The sequence below is a fragment of the Erpetoichthys calabaricus genome, chromosome 8 (assembly GCF_900747795.2).
Source record: "Erpetoichthys calabaricus chromosome 8, fErpCal1.3, whole genome shotgun sequence".
Classification (NCBI taxonomy): domain Eukaryota; kingdom Metazoa; phylum Chordata; class Cladistia; order Polypteriformes; family Polypteridae; genus Erpetoichthys; species Erpetoichthys calabaricus.
The window spans coordinates 43,005,009-43,026,915 of NC_041401.2; the positions used below are offsets into that span (position 1 = coordinate 43,005,009).

At 36.4% G+C, this 21,907-nt stretch overlaps 1 protein-coding gene across 1 annotated transcript in view; it reads right to left on the bottom strand.

The window, feature by feature from the left end:
- Window positions 1-21,907, bottom strand: part of pnkd (PNKD metallo-beta-lactamase domain containing) — a 58,560-nt gene continuing 36,653 nt past the window's right edge. Inside the window, exons 6-9 of the mRNA XM_028806494.2 lie at window positions 19,649-19,812; window positions 15,806-15,892; window positions 12,217-12,332; window positions 1-1,461 (exon numbers count right to left, since the gene is read on the bottom strand). Of these exons, the coding sequence (XP_028662327.1) occupies window positions 1,288-1,461; window positions 12,217-12,332; window positions 15,806-15,892; window positions 19,649-19,812 (541 nt within the window). The 3' untranslated portion in view covers window positions 1-1,287. The remainder of the gene's footprint in view (window positions 1,462-12,216; window positions 12,333-15,805; window positions 15,893-19,648; window positions 19,813-21,907) is intronic.

Sequence of the window (21,907 nt, forward strand, 5' to 3'; positions counted from 1 at the left end):
ATTATTTCAGGATTTTATTCATTTGCCATTTTTAATTTCAAAAAAGTATACTTACTTGTCCCCACAATATTCCAGTGTAATTAGTACTATACATAACAAATATAAAATAAAATCTCTAGAAGAAATTTCCAGTTATACTAAAATTTGTTCACAGTAATTTTCTTCACAGAAACAACATTGTCTTTAACTTTTCCAAGTAGAGAGGCCTAAAAACTAATATTGAAAAGAGAAAACTAAAATATCTGTTTCAAAACACAAGTCTACAGGAAAGAATAGTCCAGATTTTGGGGGAAATCACAAACCACCATCTCTCTACTGCATCACAAAAAAAGATGCAAAGAATTCAAGGCAAGGTTTGTGGTTGGAAGATTCATCTAAACAGAAAAGCAAGGAACGCGGCCTACTGCCTCAGAGCAGAACTTCACTCCCAGTGTGCGTCTTGTGAGCACCAACATGATCTGCTCACACAAGTTTGTTTTTTTTTTACAGTCTATGCTTTATTGTCTTACTAGTTGAATGTTTTGTTTTTTTAACTGTCTACACTTTATTATCTTACTAAGACTTATACATCATCACATGAAACACGGTTCTGCTATTTCCGCCTCTGCTACTGACCACATTGTACATTTAAAAACACTGAAAGTTGCATAAGAATAATTTGAGAAGTTTTACTTCTGTTGTCTTTAGGAAGCGATGATTACATTTTTTTGTTGTGCAGTGCATAGGTTTTATTATAAAATTCAATAGCTACATTTAAGTGCAGTTTCAAGTCTTGAAGTGCATTTAAAAAAAAAATCATAATTCACAGAAGTGCTTAAAGGCTAGTGTTAAGTAGCAGTTTTCTTTTTTTTGTTTTGTAACTCTGGTGTAATTAAAACTTGAACTTGAGAAATTACTAATCCTTACGTACTGGTTAAAGAAATCACCTTAGAGAGTTTGCTACTTTATTTTCTTGCAGGCTTGAATATGAACCATATTCAAACAAACATCCACAGTTTTCCTCCCACAGTACCATGATATTTTAAATAGGAAGACCATTTTCAGCTGTGAAAACAACGAGACAAAGAGAAGCTAAAAATGTTCTAAATGTCCTCCTCGCATTCGGTTCAAAAATCCCCCCGCAGATCAGTCTCAGCCTGCTCATTCTTTAGGTATGAATCCTCACCAAGTCAACGTGACAAAGAAGTCCACTTCAAATTCGTGCACAGGGACTTCCCATCAGCCTTTGAATCCCAGGCTTTTCCCCTTTCACAAAAGGTGCAACTGCGGCTCTGCACATGATAAGCACTATCTGCTTTTATAAACATCCTTTCGCCTGCGCACTTCCTCAAGAACTCTTGCTCTGAAGTGATTCCAGTCTTCCTCGAGCTCACGTCGAAGTCCCAAAGCTTGATGAAGGTCAGAGGAATGGCTGCGCATGAACGGGTTGTACGCCTTCTCTTCTCGGATAGTTGATGGGCACTTCAGAAAACAAAAAAATAAATAATGTAATATTAGAGATATAATGAAACGAGGCATGTAAATGTTTAAAAATACTGAAATCTAAAAAAAAAAAAAAAGTGCTTTCAAATATTATAAAGCTTAAGGCTTGTGCGCCAGTAAATATACTCAAGTGTCTGCTCAACAAGCAACTAATGTCACCTATTAAGAAATGCCACATTCAAGTATATATAATTAAATGTAACATTAGGCATCCACACACACACAAAATAAGTATTCAGAGTCCGTTACCTTTTTCACATTTTGCAGTCTTGTCCTACAGTCATTTCAATTAACTTTTTCCCCCACAATCAACACTCAATACCCCAAAATGACAAAAGTGAACGCAGTATTTTAATATAGTTTGCAAATTTAATAGAGATAAAAATCTGAAATATCCATTTGATACCTACAATACAATACCCCCATCTGTCAATTGCACATCATCTTCCCAAATCTTAAAAACTATTAATGAGCAATGGGAAAAGGGCATGGAGGAAATGCCATAATGCACTGCTACTCTCAATTATTGACATTTCTGAAAAACATAAATGGGAAAAGAAAGCCTCTCTTACACACACCAAGTGAAGATATTGGACCAAAAACTCCATTCTGATAGTTTCCTTTGGATAAGGAGGAAAATGTCTTTGGAACAGAATTATATCCAATGCATTCTCGAAATAAGTGGCAGAATGAGCCGGTGGCTGGCACAGCCACTGGGTTTGATCCTTGGGCCATTACAGAGCCAGCACATTCTCCCTTAGGTTTTTCTGGTATCTCAGTTTTCTCTCACATTAGGTCTATATGATAAATGGCACCTCTCTTTTTGTTTGGTGTCTCCTGGGATGGCCTGGTGCCTCATACAGGTTTGGCAAACTTCCTTGTGCAAGCTGATTCCAGAATAGTCTAAGGCTCCACATTTTCCTTGAATGGACAAAACAGTATTACCTGGAGTACTGGGACAATGCCAGCCAGCCATTCAAGTCAGAAGAAAAATTCCATCCAAAAAGACAGATCCCCTTCATTTTTAATTCAGATCTGTATTGAATATACTTATATATCTGGGGAATTCTTACAAGTATTCTTAAAAGGTAAATTCAATCACCTTTTTTGCTGAATGAGGGTTATACTAAAGAACAAGAATAAGAAGAAACACCCAACTGCTTTTTCTATAAAAACATGTTTACTGAACAGTTTCCAGTGTTTATCAATGAGGACTGCATTGGGTCACTGATCATTTATATTTTATTATTCAATCCAATAATGCTTAGAAATAATATGATCAAAAAAATCATATTGATTTTTGATTTGATATACTTTATTAATCGCCAAGGGGAAACTGTCATTTCATATGACCTTTGGTGGTCAGAGTGCAGGGACAGCATCATGCGATGTAAATTGACAGAAATTGGGGTTGAATTTCACTCAAACTTGTGTCAAGTTGACTTTGTCCAGAGCACATCTTTTTTTCCATGTCTGCAAAGTGAACAAGCAAATTGCCTGCACCCCCTTCTAGCCTTCATTCTGTGACTGCAGAGAGTCTTCTGCTGCTCAAAGGCATCGGCGTAGTTTAGAAATCTAAAAGATTTAAAGAGAAAGTAAAACTGTGCCTTAAGCTACAGTCATTTCTAAAATGTATATTGTGCTATAGCAAACATAGCGCACCTTCATTAAATTCAAGCTGTGGTTCATACCCTGCTAGATGCATCCATCATTGTTACAGTTTTCTTCAAAACACAATGCCAAGGTTTAGGCTTTCCAGGCTTACTAATAATGTCCACATAGATAAATGTGTTTGAGAGTACATACAAGATGTCTGATAACAGCTACACTCAAAATGAAACTGAATTCTCTCACTCGCTAGGTAATTTTCTGGATTATTAAGGAGTTAGGAGCCAGCTAAGAGAACCCTCTCTGTGTATCTTGACATGAAAAGGGCTGGCGTTATGTACAGACTCTACATTTAAATCTGAAACTGTTTACACATACAAGTGGAAACATGTTATTTTACTTTGAATCTGGGGGCACCTTTACTCTCCCTCTACAAACCACTATGTCAAATCACCACTGGCCAGTGCTGCACATCAACAGTGATCTGATGGAGAAATGTATCCTGCTAAAATCACTTCAGCTCAGTCTAAGTAACTCTGTTGGTGCTACTGTATTTAATATACAAAAAAATCCCACTATGTTTCAAAATCTAACCATCTGAAGCAGAGTGTTGTTGACACCATTAATGATTTTATTGTGGTTTACAATAATTGGAATTTCTACTAGACCTATAAGCCCCTATAGGTTTATTTTGTATGTTAACCTGCCCTTAAGCATTTAACACCGGATGTGTATTTTACATTACTTTTGATATAGTGAGGTCAAGCAAAATGACACCTTTTATTGGCTAACTAAAAAGATTACAGTATGCAAGCTTTCGAGACAACTCAGGCCTCTTCTTCAGGCAAGATGCAATCATTACATCTTGCCTGAAGAAGGGGCCGGAGCTGCCTTGAAAACGTGCATATTTTAATCTTTTTAGTTAGCCAATAAAAGGTGTCATTTTGCTTGACTTCTCACTACATCCATAATGGCTAACCCGGTACAACACCCTCATACTATTAATACTACTTAATATTAATATTAATTCAGGGATTACTGGTTATCACTGAGCTGCTCTGCCTTTGATAATCTGTCCAGCAGTCTCAGTCAACCTCCTATGAAGTGCTCTGCCTTGTATAAAAATGAAAGTATCTGAAACTGCGTAACGGAAAGAAAAAAAAAAAAAGTGGGTGACTGAGACTAACAGATGCTGCTGGATTAGACAGCGTAATGTTTTTCTGGGAATTTGGATAAAGTAGGAGAAGGGGGAGGCAACTGCCCTTCTTCAAGGAGCTAGGCTGGGTATTCAGTGTTAACTGGTCATTATTTTGGGAATCCCATCTCCCTGTACAGATGTGAATATGAGTGCATTCTTGTGGGATATATGAATTAGTTTAATTAAACAAGTACCTCCCTCTCTCAAGCAGTATCTACTGGAAAATACATTGCTTGGTCCTACTCAACAAATTCACTTTTTTATAAGACAAGTTCCTTAAAAATGAGTTGATAGATTTGACTTTAACTCAGATTAAACCAAATTATTGCCAGAGTGAAGTTGGAATTGCACAAACAAAATGAATACACTTAATACACACCTCCTCCACAAATAAATATACACACAAATATACACCTCCTCCACAAGCACATACATACATACATACACAGAAATTCATCCACTCTGGTTTAAAACTATTATCAGAAAAACGATTAAGGATATTGAATAGAGCTTCATATTACAACTCTCTTAAAGACATTTTAAGGTAATTTTTTTCAGGTTTCAATTTTGTTCGGACTTTGCTAGATACATTAATTTTATTTTTTATCTGTTTAATCACTTTCTTAAACTGGCAAAAAGCCTTCAGTGTTGGTACAAATTCTTTAGCTTTAACCTTCATGTAGTGTCATCTACTACTAGTCGTTTTTTTTTATACTGCTATCCCTATTATAAAAATGTGAATGTCGCTTAGCAACAGCTAAACTTGAGAACTACTATTACAAAAAAAAGTAGTACAAAAATTCTAAATTTGGGTCCTACACGATCATTTATTTGATGCATGAATCTTTTCTACACTGTCTAGATCCAGGCTTTTGGGGGGGATACCCAGATTTATTTGTCTCTCTTTCCTAGGGTAAGGATTGAGAGATGCCAAGGCAGTGGTCACCTTAGGTCCACCCTGCAGTTCCAAATCTCTGGGCCTAGCATTCAGTGTTGAGACTTCCTGTTAGAGGCCAGTGTCGCATAGACCTGCATTTAACATCCCTAACTCTACTTAGCCCTTCAATGAAACCCCTAAGTTGATACCCTCCCCACCTGAACCTCTGAGACCAGAACAGGCAAGAACCTAGACCAAATTTAAATTTAAGGAATTTATCTTATTTATCAAAGCACAAAATAAAATACAGAGATAAAAGATTCAATGCAAAATAGAAGTAAAGAAAATATTGTTCTTATAACAGTGTAATGGTTAACACTAATAGGGTTTGCCTGCTGAATGTTTGGTATGTATTTTCCTGGGGTTTTTAATATGCTTATGTCTTGATGAATTTGTCTATGGCCTTAATGGAATTACCCAGCATTATTTGAGAAAGGTCCTGATTGAGCTAATTGGTGAAAAACTAATAACAAGGAAATGAAAGGTGGAGAAGAGGAAAAAAGTAAGGAAATCAGCAAAGAGCTGAGTGATATATGACTCTATCCTGAAGAATCAAAGTGGCCGAAAAAAATGGGAGTGTGTTAAAAGGTGAGGAATATGGAAGAAGAGGGTGTGTTGTCATTCCTTTTCAAAGAGGTGCCTCTTTGAATGCCTGCATTGGACTGTTTGGTAGGCTAACAACTTTATTCTTTTGCTGGGGACTTGCTACACCAAAACGCTTGCAATTCATTGAAGAGAAGGACTCCATTTTTCATATTCTGGTTATTATGATTCTGTTTTTCATGTTTTGGTCTATAATGTAATTATCAGGGGGTGGGTATGCATTATTTTGTTGTCTTGCAAGAATACTGAATCGGCATCCTTTAATTCATTATTGTTTTTCTTAAGATACTGTGGTGAATGTGTTATCTTTTTTGGGTGTAATGTACAGACTAATTTAGGGTTGAATATTCACCAGAGTTCCCAAACCTTTGAAAATAAAAAACATATTGGCATTAATTGTCCTTTATGTGCACGGCAAAATCTGCCATGTCTCTTCCACATCAGATAAAGTGATGTATTGCCTCATTAGTTTGGAGCACATGGCCCAACACACTCTGTATATAGACCTGTGAACGGTGGTTTTGCTCACACCAAACGTCCCAGCAACAACCCTGGACTCCATAAAGATAGCCAGTTTATAAAGGACGATGGCTATGTGCTTCTTGGTCAGGACTGGCTACCTCGTGTGTGCTACTGCAGAGGGCGCAAGAGGGCCTATCATGCTGCACACTGTAAATCCATGAATGTTGAGTTGCTTATCCTAAAATTCTGTACAAACAGCTACTCAGTAAAATCATTGCAAACAATTTCAATGAAATCCTTAACACATGGCCTCTGCCAAGTTCTGTATAGGGAGTTTGTCTTCCCTTTATTGTATTCACTCCGATTAAAAACGAACACAGCAATTGTAGAAGCAATTGAAACAACAGAACTAGCATCCATCATATCAGTCACCATTTTTAACAAAACAAACTTTATTTACATAAAATCGTTCAATTGAAACAGACCATTCGCATTTGGGTTTTGTAGACTTTTCAGAAGTGCTTATTCTATTTTGCGCATAACTGCAATGGAAACACAACTACAGATACAGATTCAGACCTTCTTCTCTGTTTTCAAGATGACCCCTGTCCCTTTTCAAATCTCCTTGGGTTTTATCTAAAATTTTTGCTCCCAAGTGTTCAGAGCCTCCTACTTCTTACTTATTTTGACCCATGCAGGACTTGCCCTGCTGAGATGGTGTAATACTTCTTTTGACATTGACATTTTTCTTTTTAAGTCTAATAATCCTTAACACATATCATACTGATATATATTTTTTCACATAATTAATATTTCCTTATTTCTAATTCTATTTTTACTTCAATTTGCAATAGGCAGTTACAGGAGAACGAGATGAAGCGGTGAATGCTCCATAAGAAAATGATAGGCGGCCTATCCTGTTTAAATACTCCCATCTGCATGATGAAAACATTGTCTTTCCTCTTGAACCCTACATCTAAAACACGCATCTTAACAGTGTTTAACATTTTATATCACCAATATTATTATTCTTTGTGATAGATGGCCAGGAACCCTGTCCCGCCGGGATGCCTGGAGGAAGGAGGAACCAGGAGAGCGGCCCTTCTTTTCCGTGAGCACTCGGACGGTCCTTGCTCCCTGGGGGACAGCACTTCCGGACCAGGGATGGTTTATGCCCGGAGTGCTTCCGGGTGCAAGGGCAGCACTTCCGCCACACTGGAAGTACATCGTCAGGCATCTGGAGCACATCCAGGATGAGATAAAAGGGGCCGCCTCACTCCAATCAGGGAGCCGGAGTCGGGTGGAAGAAGGACAGAGCTTGCGTGGCAGGAGTGGAGGCGGCTGAGAAAACCAAGGACTGCATATTTGTAAATATTGTGTATAGTGAATGTTAAATAAATGTGTGTGTGGTGGACACTGCATTGTCGTGTCTGTCTGTGGCCGGGCAATCCTTTACATCTTCTATATCTGTGAAAGACTGGTTTAGATTGAAGTTAATGTATTACCAGCATGTGTATTATGACTGTACAGTATACATTTCATTCATGTAATTAAAGAATCTCTTGAATCTCTACTGTCAGTGTTCCTAATTCAGTTCTTACTCACTTGCTTGAAAAGTTCTTGTAAAAACACCCATTTTAGATACAATTACAGACATAATGATGCATCTAAATTTGTAAAACGTTTAAGAATGATAGTGAAAAGAATACAGCTTTCTGTGTGAGCATTTATGAAGGTTAAACACATTTTACACATTATAATAAAATGCAAAGTAAATGATGCATAAAGACAGAGGAAATGGAGAATCCAGTTACGCATGATGTTTAATATCACAGTAGGATATTTCTGCAGTAACAATTGTTCACAGTCACAATCTACATATTGGACATATATAATCTAAGAAATAAATAAACAAAAACAAACTCTAAGTGTTATTTAATCTTATAGAATATAAAAATATAGAACTATTGTGTAAAATATATTCTATGATTTCTTTATGCACAGTACTCTAGAATAATGCCTTGTATTCTGCATCGATGGTGTTCAGTACATCTGCTTTTTCCTCTTGTGTCTGTCCATGACTTTTTAGGTCAAATGTACTTTTGAGCCTTTGCCAGTCATATTGCTTAACATGTTTTTATTGCTGGCTCTCGTAATCTATTTCTTATTAGTCCCTGAATACTTTACCCAACTGCCTTTTTTATTTAAAACGTCTCCACCTACTCTTTTCAAGTCATGTTCAATATAAAGATAACAGGCTTCTAAAATTGCTAAAAATAGACAATGTTCTGCTAGTATATCAAGTTTACCTTAGTGATTTTTCATTGCCACAGTTATATCAGAAAATTACAATGTTATATTTTTAGACAGAGGTTCTATTAAACAAAGCCTCAGATTAACTTTGACTGAAAATGATTGATATGTTTTACAAGCAGACATGCATGCCATGCTGGCTTATGTTTAAATTTATTGTTTTTGTGTTTGATAAGTGTTCATTATTGTTCATTGTTTTCTGTCATTTCTGATAATAATGTTCTGTTCATTTTTGTAAATTGATGTTTTCTGTCAATTTTATTCTATTTAGTTATTATTTCGTTTCTTATGTATGTTATCCTACTGTCATGTTTTCTTGTATTTTATGGGTGGATCCCAAGAGGCAGGGCCACCCATCAATCACATTAAGGGAACACCTGCAGCCCTATAAAGGCAGCCTAGGAACTGAAGTCTGACATGGGTCATTGTGGGAATTTCTTTCTTCTTTGTATTTTTCCTCTAGTTATTTCCTGGTTTATTCTTGTGGATTTTCATTTAGAACTCTTTTGCCTTGGTTTGCCTTTAAGTCCTATTTTGATTATTTTTTAGTCTTTTGAATCTTTTGTTGTATTCTTCCATTTCATTAAAAAAATCCACCTTTATAAAGATTTCTAGTGGTCTTACTCTATACAAGCCAGGAGTTGCCAGTGGTCTTCTCCCTTGTGGGGTATTTTCAGGGTTGGGCCATTGCAGAATATATTTATGAGTTTTGAGAGTGAAGGGCACTTTTGCTGGTGTAGACTGAAGCTAGCTTATCAAGTTGAAGCTAGGCTGCCTTTTGGTGCACCAGCTCTGGGCAGGCTAGTGGGATTCTGGCCTGCTTCCCTAGGTGTTTCTGAAGGTCTCGCACCATCATGGCCACTTGTGAGATCACAAAAGTGCCAGTCTTAGAGCTGTCACATTGTAAAAATGCAGTCACAGACTATATGCTCCAGTTAAAAATAAGTCATCTTAAATCCCTACAAATACTAAATGCACAATTTACACTTGGAAACATCCTGTGCTCCACATAGCAGCACACTGTAAAAACATCCATCCATCCATTTTCCAACCCGCTGAATCCGAACACAGGGTCACGGGGTTCTGCTGGAGCCAATCCCAGCCAACACAGGGCACAAGGCAGGGAACCAATCCCGGGCAGGGTGCCAACCCACCGCAGTGTAAAAACATTCATATAGGAATGTTTGAAATAAAATAATATTTTAACAAGCTTGCTCTTTCTGAATACAGTAGAACCTCTAGTCACGAACGTTTCCGAATATGTATAAATCGGGTTACGATCAAAAAGTTTGCCAAAATTTTGCATCTGTTCACGACCACACACTCTGGTGGCAAACAAAAACGCTGACGGCCAGTTTCCCTATGTGCGTTCGTATGCACCAATGATTTCCCATTCTCCGTTTCCCATTTTCTTTTGTTTGCGTATACAGGGCCTAACAAAGCAGCTGATGTTGCAAAAGGAGTTATAATGTTAACCAAGCAGAGGCCTCAAGTGCTGGAAGAGGTGGAAAAACTGTTGCTAGTGTGGCTGAATGAGATGCAACTTGCAGGGAATAGCGTAAGCGAGCCAATCATATGTGAGAAAGCCAGGAAGATTCATGGTGATTTGCTGAAAAAAAAAAATCCCTCTTCGAGTGGTGAACGTGAAGAATTTAAAGCCAGTAGAGGATGGTTTGAAAAGTTTTGCAAGAGAAGCGGCATTTAATTTTTTTTTCCCTGTGCTTAAAACTAATAAAAAATGTTTACAGCGAGCGGTTCGTAAGGGTCTAGCGCAAACTCTTACAATGTTAGTTTTCTCTGTTCAAGGTTTTCTCAGTGTTATTCAATGTTTTTACATTTAGTTTACTATTACCCTGTGCATTCTATGGTATAATTAACTATTTTTGTGCTTAAAAAAAAATATATATTTACATACAGTTCGTACAGTCTGGAATGGATTAATTGTATTTACATACAATTTTATGGGGAAATTACATTCGGGTCGCGACCAGAGTTTTGGAACGAATTACGGTCGTGACCAGAGGTACCACTGTATGTGCCAAAAATCAGAGTGCCATGAATAGGTATCTGCATCCTTTGTGATTTCCTCTACTACTGCAAATTTTAACACTGAATATTTTCAGGTGTTTAAATAAAATTTAACATTAGATAAAGAGTACCTACTGTACATTAACAAACAGCATGTTTTCCAACTTATTTAACTTAATCTAATGAACAAAGTTACCCAAAGTTAACCAACACATGCTGTGTGAAAAGGTAACTGTCCCTAGTTAAACCCATTCAATTCAAGGGAAAAATCAGACCTACCTGACTGAACACAGCCAAGCTTTGTAACAGCCAGTCTCACTCACTATAAACCTCATTTATTTTGACTCTTACCATCAGAGTCAAGTTACCAGCACAGATTTAATGACCACACAATGTAAAGATTAAAAGAAATTCCTAAAAGAGATCAGAAAAAAAAAAAAAAACTTGTCCATATCTATCAGTCTGAAAAGAGCCACAACACAATTTCCATAGGCCCCGGGACTCCACCAAACAACAGAGAGAACAATAATCACCAAGCGAAAAACGTTTGGAACGATGGTGAATCTTTCTAGCAGCACATGGCCTGACAAAAGGAATCCAACAGCACAATATAAAATCATGCAGAAAGTCATAAAGCTTCCAAAAAAAAAAAAAAAAAAATCAAAGCCCTGCAGAGGTCAGTGCTCCACAATCAGATGCTCCGGATAAAAAATAGGCTTCATTAGAGAGCAGCAAAATAGAAACCACTGATAACAAAGAAGAAGAACATAAATGCTCATCTTTCCTTCTCCAGGAAGAACCTGGCCTCTTGTGAGAATTTTCTATATATATAGGTGATATAAGCTCCGTTACTTCAAGCGTAAAGGAACACAACATTTCAAAGCAAGAATATCTTTGTAAAAATCAGGCGTGGTAGTGGTAGAGTGATGGTGTGGTAATGCTGGGTTTCCTCACAATCTGAACAGTTTGCTGTAATTGAAGGAACCATCAGGAATTCTGCTCTCTATTAGTGAATTCTTAATGAGAATGTTGAGTCTATGAGGTGAAGTGTGAAGGATCATGCAGCAAGACATGATCTAAAACACAAAAGCAAGTCCACACCAGAATGATTAAAAAACCAGCAAAGATTCTGTGGAAGGACCTGGAACAAACAATTCATGCTCAAAAACCAACCACTGCTTCTAAATTAAAGCAGTTCTTCAAGGAAGAGTGGAGTAACATTCATCTACAGAGACGGATAATGAATTATAGGACATGCCTGGGTGTAGTCATTACACCTATAGGTGGCAGAAGTAACAATTAAGTGTAAGAGGGCAATTACATTTCACGTAGTACTAGCTGGTGTTGGATAACTGTGCTCATTCCATACATGACATATGTAAAAAGAGGTGCCCATTATCTAATACCAGATTTTTTTTGAAGACATGGAAACATTTAATGTCAACATTTTTCAATAAAAGAAATTAGGAAGGGGCAAATACATTTTCATGGTATTTTATGTATGAACTAGGAATAACACAAAATATATTATCTATACACTTGAATACAATATGTACTACACATCTCGGGAATTAACAGCACTTACTGTACATAATTTCTTTTCTCGCTGCTGTAAAACCCACACATATTTGCTTTCTCTAGCATCATTGCCTGGCTCAATCTCTGCAGCAAATGTTAAATTATCTTCTGCATATTCGTGACCTAGTAAATGTAAACAGACTGTTAAACCAAAAATACTTTTACTTTTTCACTTTTTGTTATTTTCAATTCATATTTATCATTCAATGCTTGAGATGCTAATCTAGACACTGACAAGCAGGAAAAATTATCAATAATAAACAAGTTGCTGTGACTTGTGCTTCAAATGGTTATGTAGACATACATGCTCTATTTTCTACTATATTTATACATTTACATATTTATTTAGCTTACATTTGTATATACAAATAATAAGAATTAACTAGTACTAGAAAAAATAATGTATATGAAACAAGACAGACATGATATTTAAAGTGTACAAAACAAGTGAAAACTGCCAAAAAGAGAGACTACAGGAAAGGCAAGAATAGTCAAAAGTCAAATACAGTATTCTTTTGCACAATTTTTTGACTGAATGTTAGGCACAGGAAGAGAAACATTTTTTAAACAATAGTGGAAAGTGAAGAAAAGAAAAACGGGTTCTTGGTTTTAATTGAACTACTTTTGAGAACAAAGGCTACCAACACCAAGGGATTATTTGCTACAGCCTTACATTTGATGCCATCTCAAATAAACTATTGGGGTTTCTTCAACATCTCCATCAATCAAGCCACACAAAGAGTTCTTACTTCCTTAACTATCTAAGTATTGGACAAGAGACTTGCATATTTCCTGCCTTTAGTAATGTTCTTCACGTGTTAGTCTGTTGATGCAGTTGCTGGTATGTGCAAAGTCAAAACAGCATTAAAATTCAAGCTAGGTGCAATTTCTTCTTTAGTGCTGAATATTTTTTACTTTTTTTTTTTAAGATTTCTGTTGCCTGTTAGGGAGTGAGTGGATAAGACTGATTGTTACCTACAGATATCAATGTGAAAAACTAGAAAATAAAAAGGAGACAAAGTTTTATTCATTTGTGCAGCCAGTATCAATGTCAATAACAAGCTTATAAAAGTGCCCTCTGTAGAGCAAAGAGAGGCTCATCTAGATATACTAAACCGACTCCTACCAACCTAAGTTATGCTTTTTACAGTTAATTGTGTGGATACCCATTACTTCTGACAAGTACTTATCTCTCAAGTGTGATAAGATAATAATCAGGATCTATTTTGCTTCTCCTAACTGTAAGCCCTGTTCAGCGAAGTCATTGGGGCCTCATAAAATTAGGAACAAAACTGAATCACTCAGTTTCAGAATCTTGACATGTAAATACAGTGTGCCTTTGTTGACTTCGCTTTCTCAAAAGATGTCCTTCCAATTTCAATATTAATTTCATTATTAAAAATAACAGTGTAAGAAATGGGGTGGGGAGGGGTTAATCCTGCAGAGGTTAGCACTACTACCTCATGGATTCAGGACCCCAGTTTCAAATCCCACAAACATGTCCATATCTGTGTGGATTTTACAAGTTCTCCATGTGTCTCTGGGGTTTTCTTTTAAGTAATCTTTTTATCCTCCCACATTCCCAAAGTCATACTGTCTATGTATGCTGGCAATTCCAAAGGGGCCTTTGTCAGTGTGCAGGAGAGTGTTTGCATAAGTGGACCCTCCAACAAATTGGCACCTTGACCAGGGCTGGTTCCCACTTTGCACCTGTTAAAAGGACAACCCCACATAAACCTCTGATTTATCAATAATGTCACAGTGATTCAACTAATCTGAATAGTTCAACAGTTCAAACATTGTTTTAAATTACCTATATATTTTTTATTTTAATGATAAAACATCTTTATTTATAAGCAATTTCAATAAAACAAGCTTGACACCGTTTCCTGAAATGTGCAGCTTCCATCATGTGACAATGAAATGTCAAATGTATGGCAGATCCAGGAAAATTCCTATAGTCACATTACCCTTGGTTGGTGAAACCCACCTAACAGGGTAGACAAGCAGAAAAAATGGAGAAAAGCCGCAAAAGGGCAATTATCTGTTTAGACTTTTTGATCTGTGAATCCTATCTGCCCCAAACTCCCTCAAAGGTGTGACAGAGTGTTGTGGCTCAGGAAAGAACCAGTCTCAATCAAACTAATTATATTATGTACAGAATTTCAATTTCAGCACTGAATTAAGAGGATTAAAACTATTATTAACATGGGACTGCAAACATTCCAGAAGTACAGATAGAATGATTTTGCTGCATATTATGAACTTTTTGTTCTTTTTCTTGCATAGCACAAAAGAATAGTAATCTTTCCATTAACTGAAAACCTTAGACTACACTTGCTGGTGACAAATTAATGAACCAAGTTAAGGTAATGCATAGTTCAAGTTCTATTTAAAGCCATATTTGAAGTACTTTGTACCAGGCATCATTACGCAACAGAACAACGCATAGCTAAAGGATCATGACAAGGTACACTTGTTCATTTATATGTTTATTTTTAGAAGATGTCAGGTTTTCTCTGACTTCACTTGTTATGTTCTTTAAGATACCTTTAACAATATACATTTCTATACCCAGAGGCATACTTTCTTTTTTAATAAAAATATTTTGCCAAGCAGAACATTACATTTGTTCAAATTAAATGAAATAATGCAACTGAAAATGTAAAGGTAAAGACATATATAACATCTAGTGCATGGTCTTTCAACTAGCTTTCAAGATCAAAGCAGAATTGGCATGGTTCATCGACCTGTCAAATGCCTCAATGATGTTACAGTATTTTGTGAAGGAAATATTTAGTGGTACAACGTAATACCAACAGTCGTGCTACAGTCAGATCTTTTAGTGCATAATAATGTGCACAATAATAAAACAACTTCATATCCAGATACTATGTGCCAACATTTGATGACTGGTAGATTCACTTGTAATCCCACACAGTGTAAACATTCCTATCTTATAAATTCACAAGATGTATTTTTCCCTGATCAGCCAGGGTGCTGGGCTGTCTGATGAATACTTTTTTCAGTTGTGCAGCATCTTCCTGGAATTAGAAGTCACTTATACAATGAAAAAGTACTGTGACTCTCTCTACTCTAACTTCAGGTCTTAGAGGGCATTGCTGTGGTGTCAGAAATGTAGAACACAGTTAAACTAATTTTAAGCTTTTTTGGCGATGCAAGGTTGTGGGAATGGAGGATTAGCAGGAAAAAGTGCACGTTTCCTTTAGAGAACAAAACAACCACATGGGGTATATGCTCCAACACTTTTTAAGTGCTATCCATTTTTTTTAATAGCTGGATTGCCAAGACTTCTGCATTTTCTGTGGTTAAAGCACAATCTCCACATGTAGACACTCTTTAAACAAGCATTTGATTACAAGTTAAAATTAAAAGGACAATACTAGAGTATTCTATCAGAGTCACAATTTTTTTTCTAATGATTTTAACACCATTCACGAACAATAATCAATGGTCATTTTATGTAATGTGTTAACTACATGTTCTTAGATGACTTGTATGAGACTATATACAATTCCTTTTATTCAAAAATCCAAAGCAATGGGAAAATATTTTGTTTTCTAAAAACACTGTACCTGGCCACATAAGTGTTTCATCTCCCAGACCAGCTACAGTGTCTAATGATGCCAGCATAGTTGAAGCACTGCCTTCAAACATTCTCCCTGAAGTTAAAAAGGAAAAAAAAATAAACAGCACTAGTCATCAGAAGAGGAAATGGTTTATTAATTCTACGTTTGTAAAGTTTACATTAAGACTGTCTCTTGGCAATGTACAGAATAATTAATGAAACAAACAATAACAAATAAATTCAAGCATCCAGGTAAATCACTCAGTTCTCTTCTATATGATAAAAAAAACTCAGACACTGTAGTTTAAAAATGTAGTAATCACAATACAATAAACACAATAATTTCCCGACACCCTCATCTTTTCAGATTTTAGAAACAATTTCCTTCAGCAGTCAGTTCACAACCGGGAAGTAATTAATGACTTTAAAATTGTGAGTGATCTTCCTGTATACAAGAAAGGAGACATAACGGATCTCACAATTGTAAACCAACAGGTCTTACCTCTACCCTGATTAATAGGATAATAATATGGTGAGTCAACTTGTGCACGCATCCATCTTCTAACTTACTCATCCAGTTCATGGTCACAAGGAGTCTACAGCAGGAGCACCTGGTACAAGGTGAGACACCAGCTATTCTCAACCCTTCCCAGAAATTAGTACCATATAACAAAGAAATCATGTTTATCTATTTATTTTATATCCTATATTTAGAGACATCACTATGAGAAAAAACATTACAACATTCACCAGCATGTCATCTTTTTTTTTTCTTTGTTGTGTGCTATGTTAAGTTTCTGTTCTCAATTACTGCATCCTCTACATAAAACTGTAGCTTCATGCCATCATCGGAGCAGAATATGAATGTCATTGCAGCACACGTGTGACATAACTGGGGATATAAATTTTCTTTGCAAGTTCAACAGTCTTGTGGGTGCTTATTATGAAATGGCTGGAGGAGAAGCAGCCCCCATCACAAAACAAAAGAAAAAATGGCTTTTCTTTTTCCCTTTGCTTTGAGAAATTTAGAAAGACTCTTTGTTTTGTGTTTTTGTTTTTTAAATTTAGATTTAGAGATTTTATTTTTCTGTTATTCTTGTGCATAGCCCTGTAAAATCATTCACATCATGATGTGTTCCTGTGAACCAGACAGTGTCGCACCAAGCAAGAGCCATTCTGGCCTGTATCTTTGAAACTGGCTCTAGACACTTATCCACCACAGGAACTTTTTTCAGGAACCAGGAACTTTTTAGAAATTCAGGACATTTTGTGCCATTCCCACCACGGTAACCTGGGACATTTGCAGTTCCTGGTACTTTTTTTTTTTTTTTTTTAAGCTCCTACTCCAGGGTATGTACTTTCCATTCAACAAGGAACTAACATGGGTGGAGAATGGGCCATGAATTGTGCCGACTGACTGACCACAAGGACTGCTGCCATCTATTTTTAAATCTGAATTTCATAACAGCATTAATTATTGTATATTTAATGATTAACATTATTTTTACCCTTTTTTTACTTGCATGTTATTTCCACCTCACAATCTTGAATCTCTGAAATCCAACACCTTCTCTTTTGTGCTCTAACTTTCCTGTTTTTTAACCATGTTGACTAATTCCTTAAATCAATTCTCTGAAATAGCAATAAATGCATTTACAATAACACACAGCACAAGGACAACACCTCATCCATTGTTTTGATGGTACTATTGCCTATTGAAAGGACGTCAACGGTTTAACCTACGACCTTTGCATATCACATATCATGCATAAAGGGTACAGTTCTTGTTGTGTGGTGGGAACTCAACACATGAACGTGGCCCAGAGCCTACATCATATAGAAGCTCATTGGTTTCAGAAAACAAAGTTCCTGCCGCGGGAAAGCACCCTATGACTCAGACGAGGGTTTCTCTTAAGCCGGTTAAGTTCTCAAACTAGGGGTATACCGGTAGGCAATGAATTTTATTCAAATAATTAGTAAAAAGAAAAAAGCACTTTTTATATTTGACAATTTAATAGCTTTTAGAAGCAATTCTGGCAAGGTGCCTCTTAACGTTTCTGGCTACTGCTTGATTATATTTTACCAACAAATAGTGCTTTAATTCAGTGTTCAAAGTTTGCCATTAAAAAACAAAAAAGAAAAAAAGTAAGTCAGATTTTACTCAAATAAGGGTCGTGTTACTGTGGGGAGCAGATTTCTTGTCTACTGCTGCAGGCCTACTACAGCTGCTGTGTTTGTTATTCTGGAGTTTCCAGCATCATCCTGTTAAGTTCCATGCAACTGGAATTTTTTCAGTTTTGCCAGCATAATCTGCTGACTCACAACAAAAAGGGGGCTATGTTTTTTATGTTATCTGCCAAGCCAGCCAAGTTCTGCAGAGGCAATAGGGTTCTCATTTCTATTTTCTGCTTGAAAGAAAATCTTCATGGGCAGCAGTTTTTCCTTTTACTTAGCCAGACAACTGCATGAAAACAGTCTTGGTAATTTGGCTTAAATTTGCCAAACTTGCACGCTAGTTTCCCCATGGCTAGACCAACAAATAACATATCAGAACACTTAACTGCTGATTGAGTCTGACGGTTACTATGATTTTGCTTCATTATGCACTTAATTTCTTATATTAAAAACACTTCATTAAGTTTATACTGCAAAAAGTTTATGATTACAATAAAATTACAATGTGTGGTACACAAAGAAAACTGCTGACTAACCAAAAGGATGGTGAAACAATAACAAGAGGGGATACTACTACTACTATCCTACAAGTTCTAACACCTCCACTACTGCCAGTACTAGATATATACCAGATGAACCACGCATTAGAATGTTTTTGCTTGCACTGTCAGTATGAAATGATTAGTGTCGTCCAGCTTCCATAGGTGTATCCTGCTGCACATCTCCGACATAAGGACGTATAGAGAAATGAATGTGACCTCGGCCAATCTAAAATAATAAGGAATCCCTACATGTGATTGTGTAGAACTGATGGTTTAATGAGTATAACAGTCCAGACACACATAGGGCCATGGAAAGAGCTCATTCTGAAGCTGCCTACAGAAATGCACCACATCCAGATTAGACACTGGCCCAGTACTGATGAGATGTGGGGTTGAGGATCACGGTCTTTCTTTTGTTGAACAAAATTAGATACCTTCTATGTAACCAGAAGGGCCCCCATTTGCACCCAGCAGTGGCGATTAGCCAAAACACCACTAAGAGTGAATTCTTAGATAAAGACAAATGGTGCAGAAACCTGGGTTTCATTCCCTTGGAAGGCAGAGTGTAATAGTCCAGGCAGACATTAAACAGCAGACGGACACTCAGTTTTAAATATCCTTTCTGGGAATAAGGGCAGGCATTCTCTATTGATAAGGCAGCATTTCAAAATAGGATATATTTGCTTTGCAGTACTCATAAAATGGGGTATCTATGTCTGTTATAAAGAAAAACAGTCTTTATATGAAGGTGGCTTTAAAGTAGAAGTTGCTAATCATTTAGTTATTTTAGTATCTATGGTAACTGCAGACCAAATTATTTTTAATGTGTGCTTATTCTCCTAATTAAAACACACCAGCATGGCTATTCTCATAAAGATTAATACTACAAGAACATTGCACATAATACTCATTATATCCAAGCTGGCTTGCAATTGAGCTATTCTCCATTATAACAGCATGTACTTTATTCAATTTGAAAAACAAACATATGTTTGCAAACCAAAAATTTAAACAAAATAATCCATTCAAGCCTAACTTCCTCAATTTTTCAAAATAACAAGATTCTCTTTTTTTTTCTCTGTTCTGCTAATAGCAAATAAAAATAAAAAAGTAAACAGACACATATTACTCACCACAACCAGAGAGGAAAATAAGATCGCCTGAGAAGAGACTGGAAGGGCCATCAATGGACTTCCCATCAAGAAGATAAATCATGTGGCCAACAGTATGGCCTGGTGTAAAGAAAGCCTTGAAATGCAGTCTTCCAACTTCTATTGAATCTTCATTAGAAAGCGGACTGTAACACAGAAATCGAAACATATTATTACTAATTATGAAAGAGCAGGAAAATGTAAACAGCACAACTAGAATAAATAACTGGATCATTATGTTTCCTTCTTTATTAATTTATTTAATTATGCATACATCATGTAGCAAATAGATAATAAGTGAACACGGTTTATATTTTTAAGGTAAACATACATATTCAATGCTATGACATTTGTTCAAAAATATGTGCACACTGAAATTTTTTTAAGATAAACATGCAGAATAATTTGAAATATTTACTGAATATAAATTCAACAGTTTCCTTCAGGCTTAATTTCTGCATAGTTTCTTTTTACAGCTTTCAAAAAGTTAGATTATTTGCAATTAAACATTACTTCTAATGTACAAGCAATAAACTGCTCTTAACTGTACTAGACATTTTTTCATTACACTTAAATGAAAATGTACCCAAGGCCTGTTATTTCACTCTTATTATTATTATTATAGTTACTCTTAAATATTGTTCATCAAATACGTTAGGTTGCACCATACGATAAGCAAAAAAACATTCACAATTTGGAAAGGCTCGTGACACAAGGAGAGTGTGCGCCAAGGGCTGGTGAGATTAATAAAGCTGGTCTTTTTGTACACACTGGTAGTTGTTCACCTTAATCCTGCATTCACTGCCTCTCTATGGTTAACACACACATTACCACTGTTACAACTATCAACTGTCTTCACCCACGCGGCCTTGTTACTATTAATAATAACAACAATAAATAATAATTAATAATAATAATACGTATACGTAGGTATACGTAACATTGGATAGAAATATTTTCTCATAGAACACTAAACAGACAAATACAGGATATACAAAACATTGAATAGAATAAAAGACAGTAAACCAGAGTAAATTACTAAATTCAATACGAAAAGAAATACCTGAACAAACAACATAATTTGTGATATAACACACAAACAAATTATCCTAAGCATCTGGAAAAAGATGGTAAACTGAAAGGAGCGTCAGAATGTTAAGTGAAAAGCCCTCCAAACAGAGGAGTTTTAAGATTTTTATTATTATTATTTTTTTAATTAATGGAATCAGCTGATCTAATTAATTTCAGGCAGTCATTCCAAAGTCTGGGCGCTATACAGCTGAAGGTTCTGTCACCCATAGAGTGCAGGTTAGTGTGCAGCACTACAAGATGGCCAGAATCAGATGACCTTAGTCATCTCAGATGTACTCAGGTGCGAGACCATTTAAAGCTTTGTAGGTTATTAACACAATTTTATATTTGATCCTTTAAGACACACGGAGCCAGTGGAGGCAAAGCAGGATGGGTGTTATGTGCTCGCTGTTGCTGGTCCACATAAGGACTCTTGCAACAGAGTTTTGAAAACATTCCTGGCATCAGAAGATGGTCTAATGAGATCATTATCAACAGTGATTAAAAAAGAGCTCATGTTCTTAGGTTGTGCTTCAGTGTCAATTTGTAGGAGTTCAGTTTTGTTGTAATTTCATTTTAAGGAGTTCTGCTCCATCCAAGTTTTTATTTCACTGAGGCAAGTTGTGAGCTGAGAAAGCTCTGATGAAGTTTCACTTTTAACATTGAAATAGAGTTGAGTACCATGTGCATAAAAATGACAACCTAGTCTGAAGATACAATTAATATGGTCAAAGGGATGCATATAGATACAGAAAAACAGAGGGTCGAGGACAGAGACCTGAAGAACTCCTTGTGTGACTGATGCTGAGCTGGACCTGCTGTTACCAAGACTAACAAACTCTTGCCAATCAGGCAGAGAAAACCTAAACCACTGGAGGGCAGTGCCAGAGATAGCCAGAATGTTCTCCATTCTGGACAGTAGAATATCATCTCTGACAGTGTCAAATGCTGCACTGACATCTAACAGAATTAATATGCTGGTTTGTCCATAGCCTGCTGCCATAATAGATGAGCGTGAGGCTTGCCGAAAATTGTTAAGACTGTCAGTGTCAAGACCAGACTTTAACATTGGAGTTACAGATACAATTTTAAATGTGACTGGCACAAAGCCAGTGTCTGAGGATGTATTTATTATTGATGTAAAAGTCAGGATTATGGCATGAAGGCAGG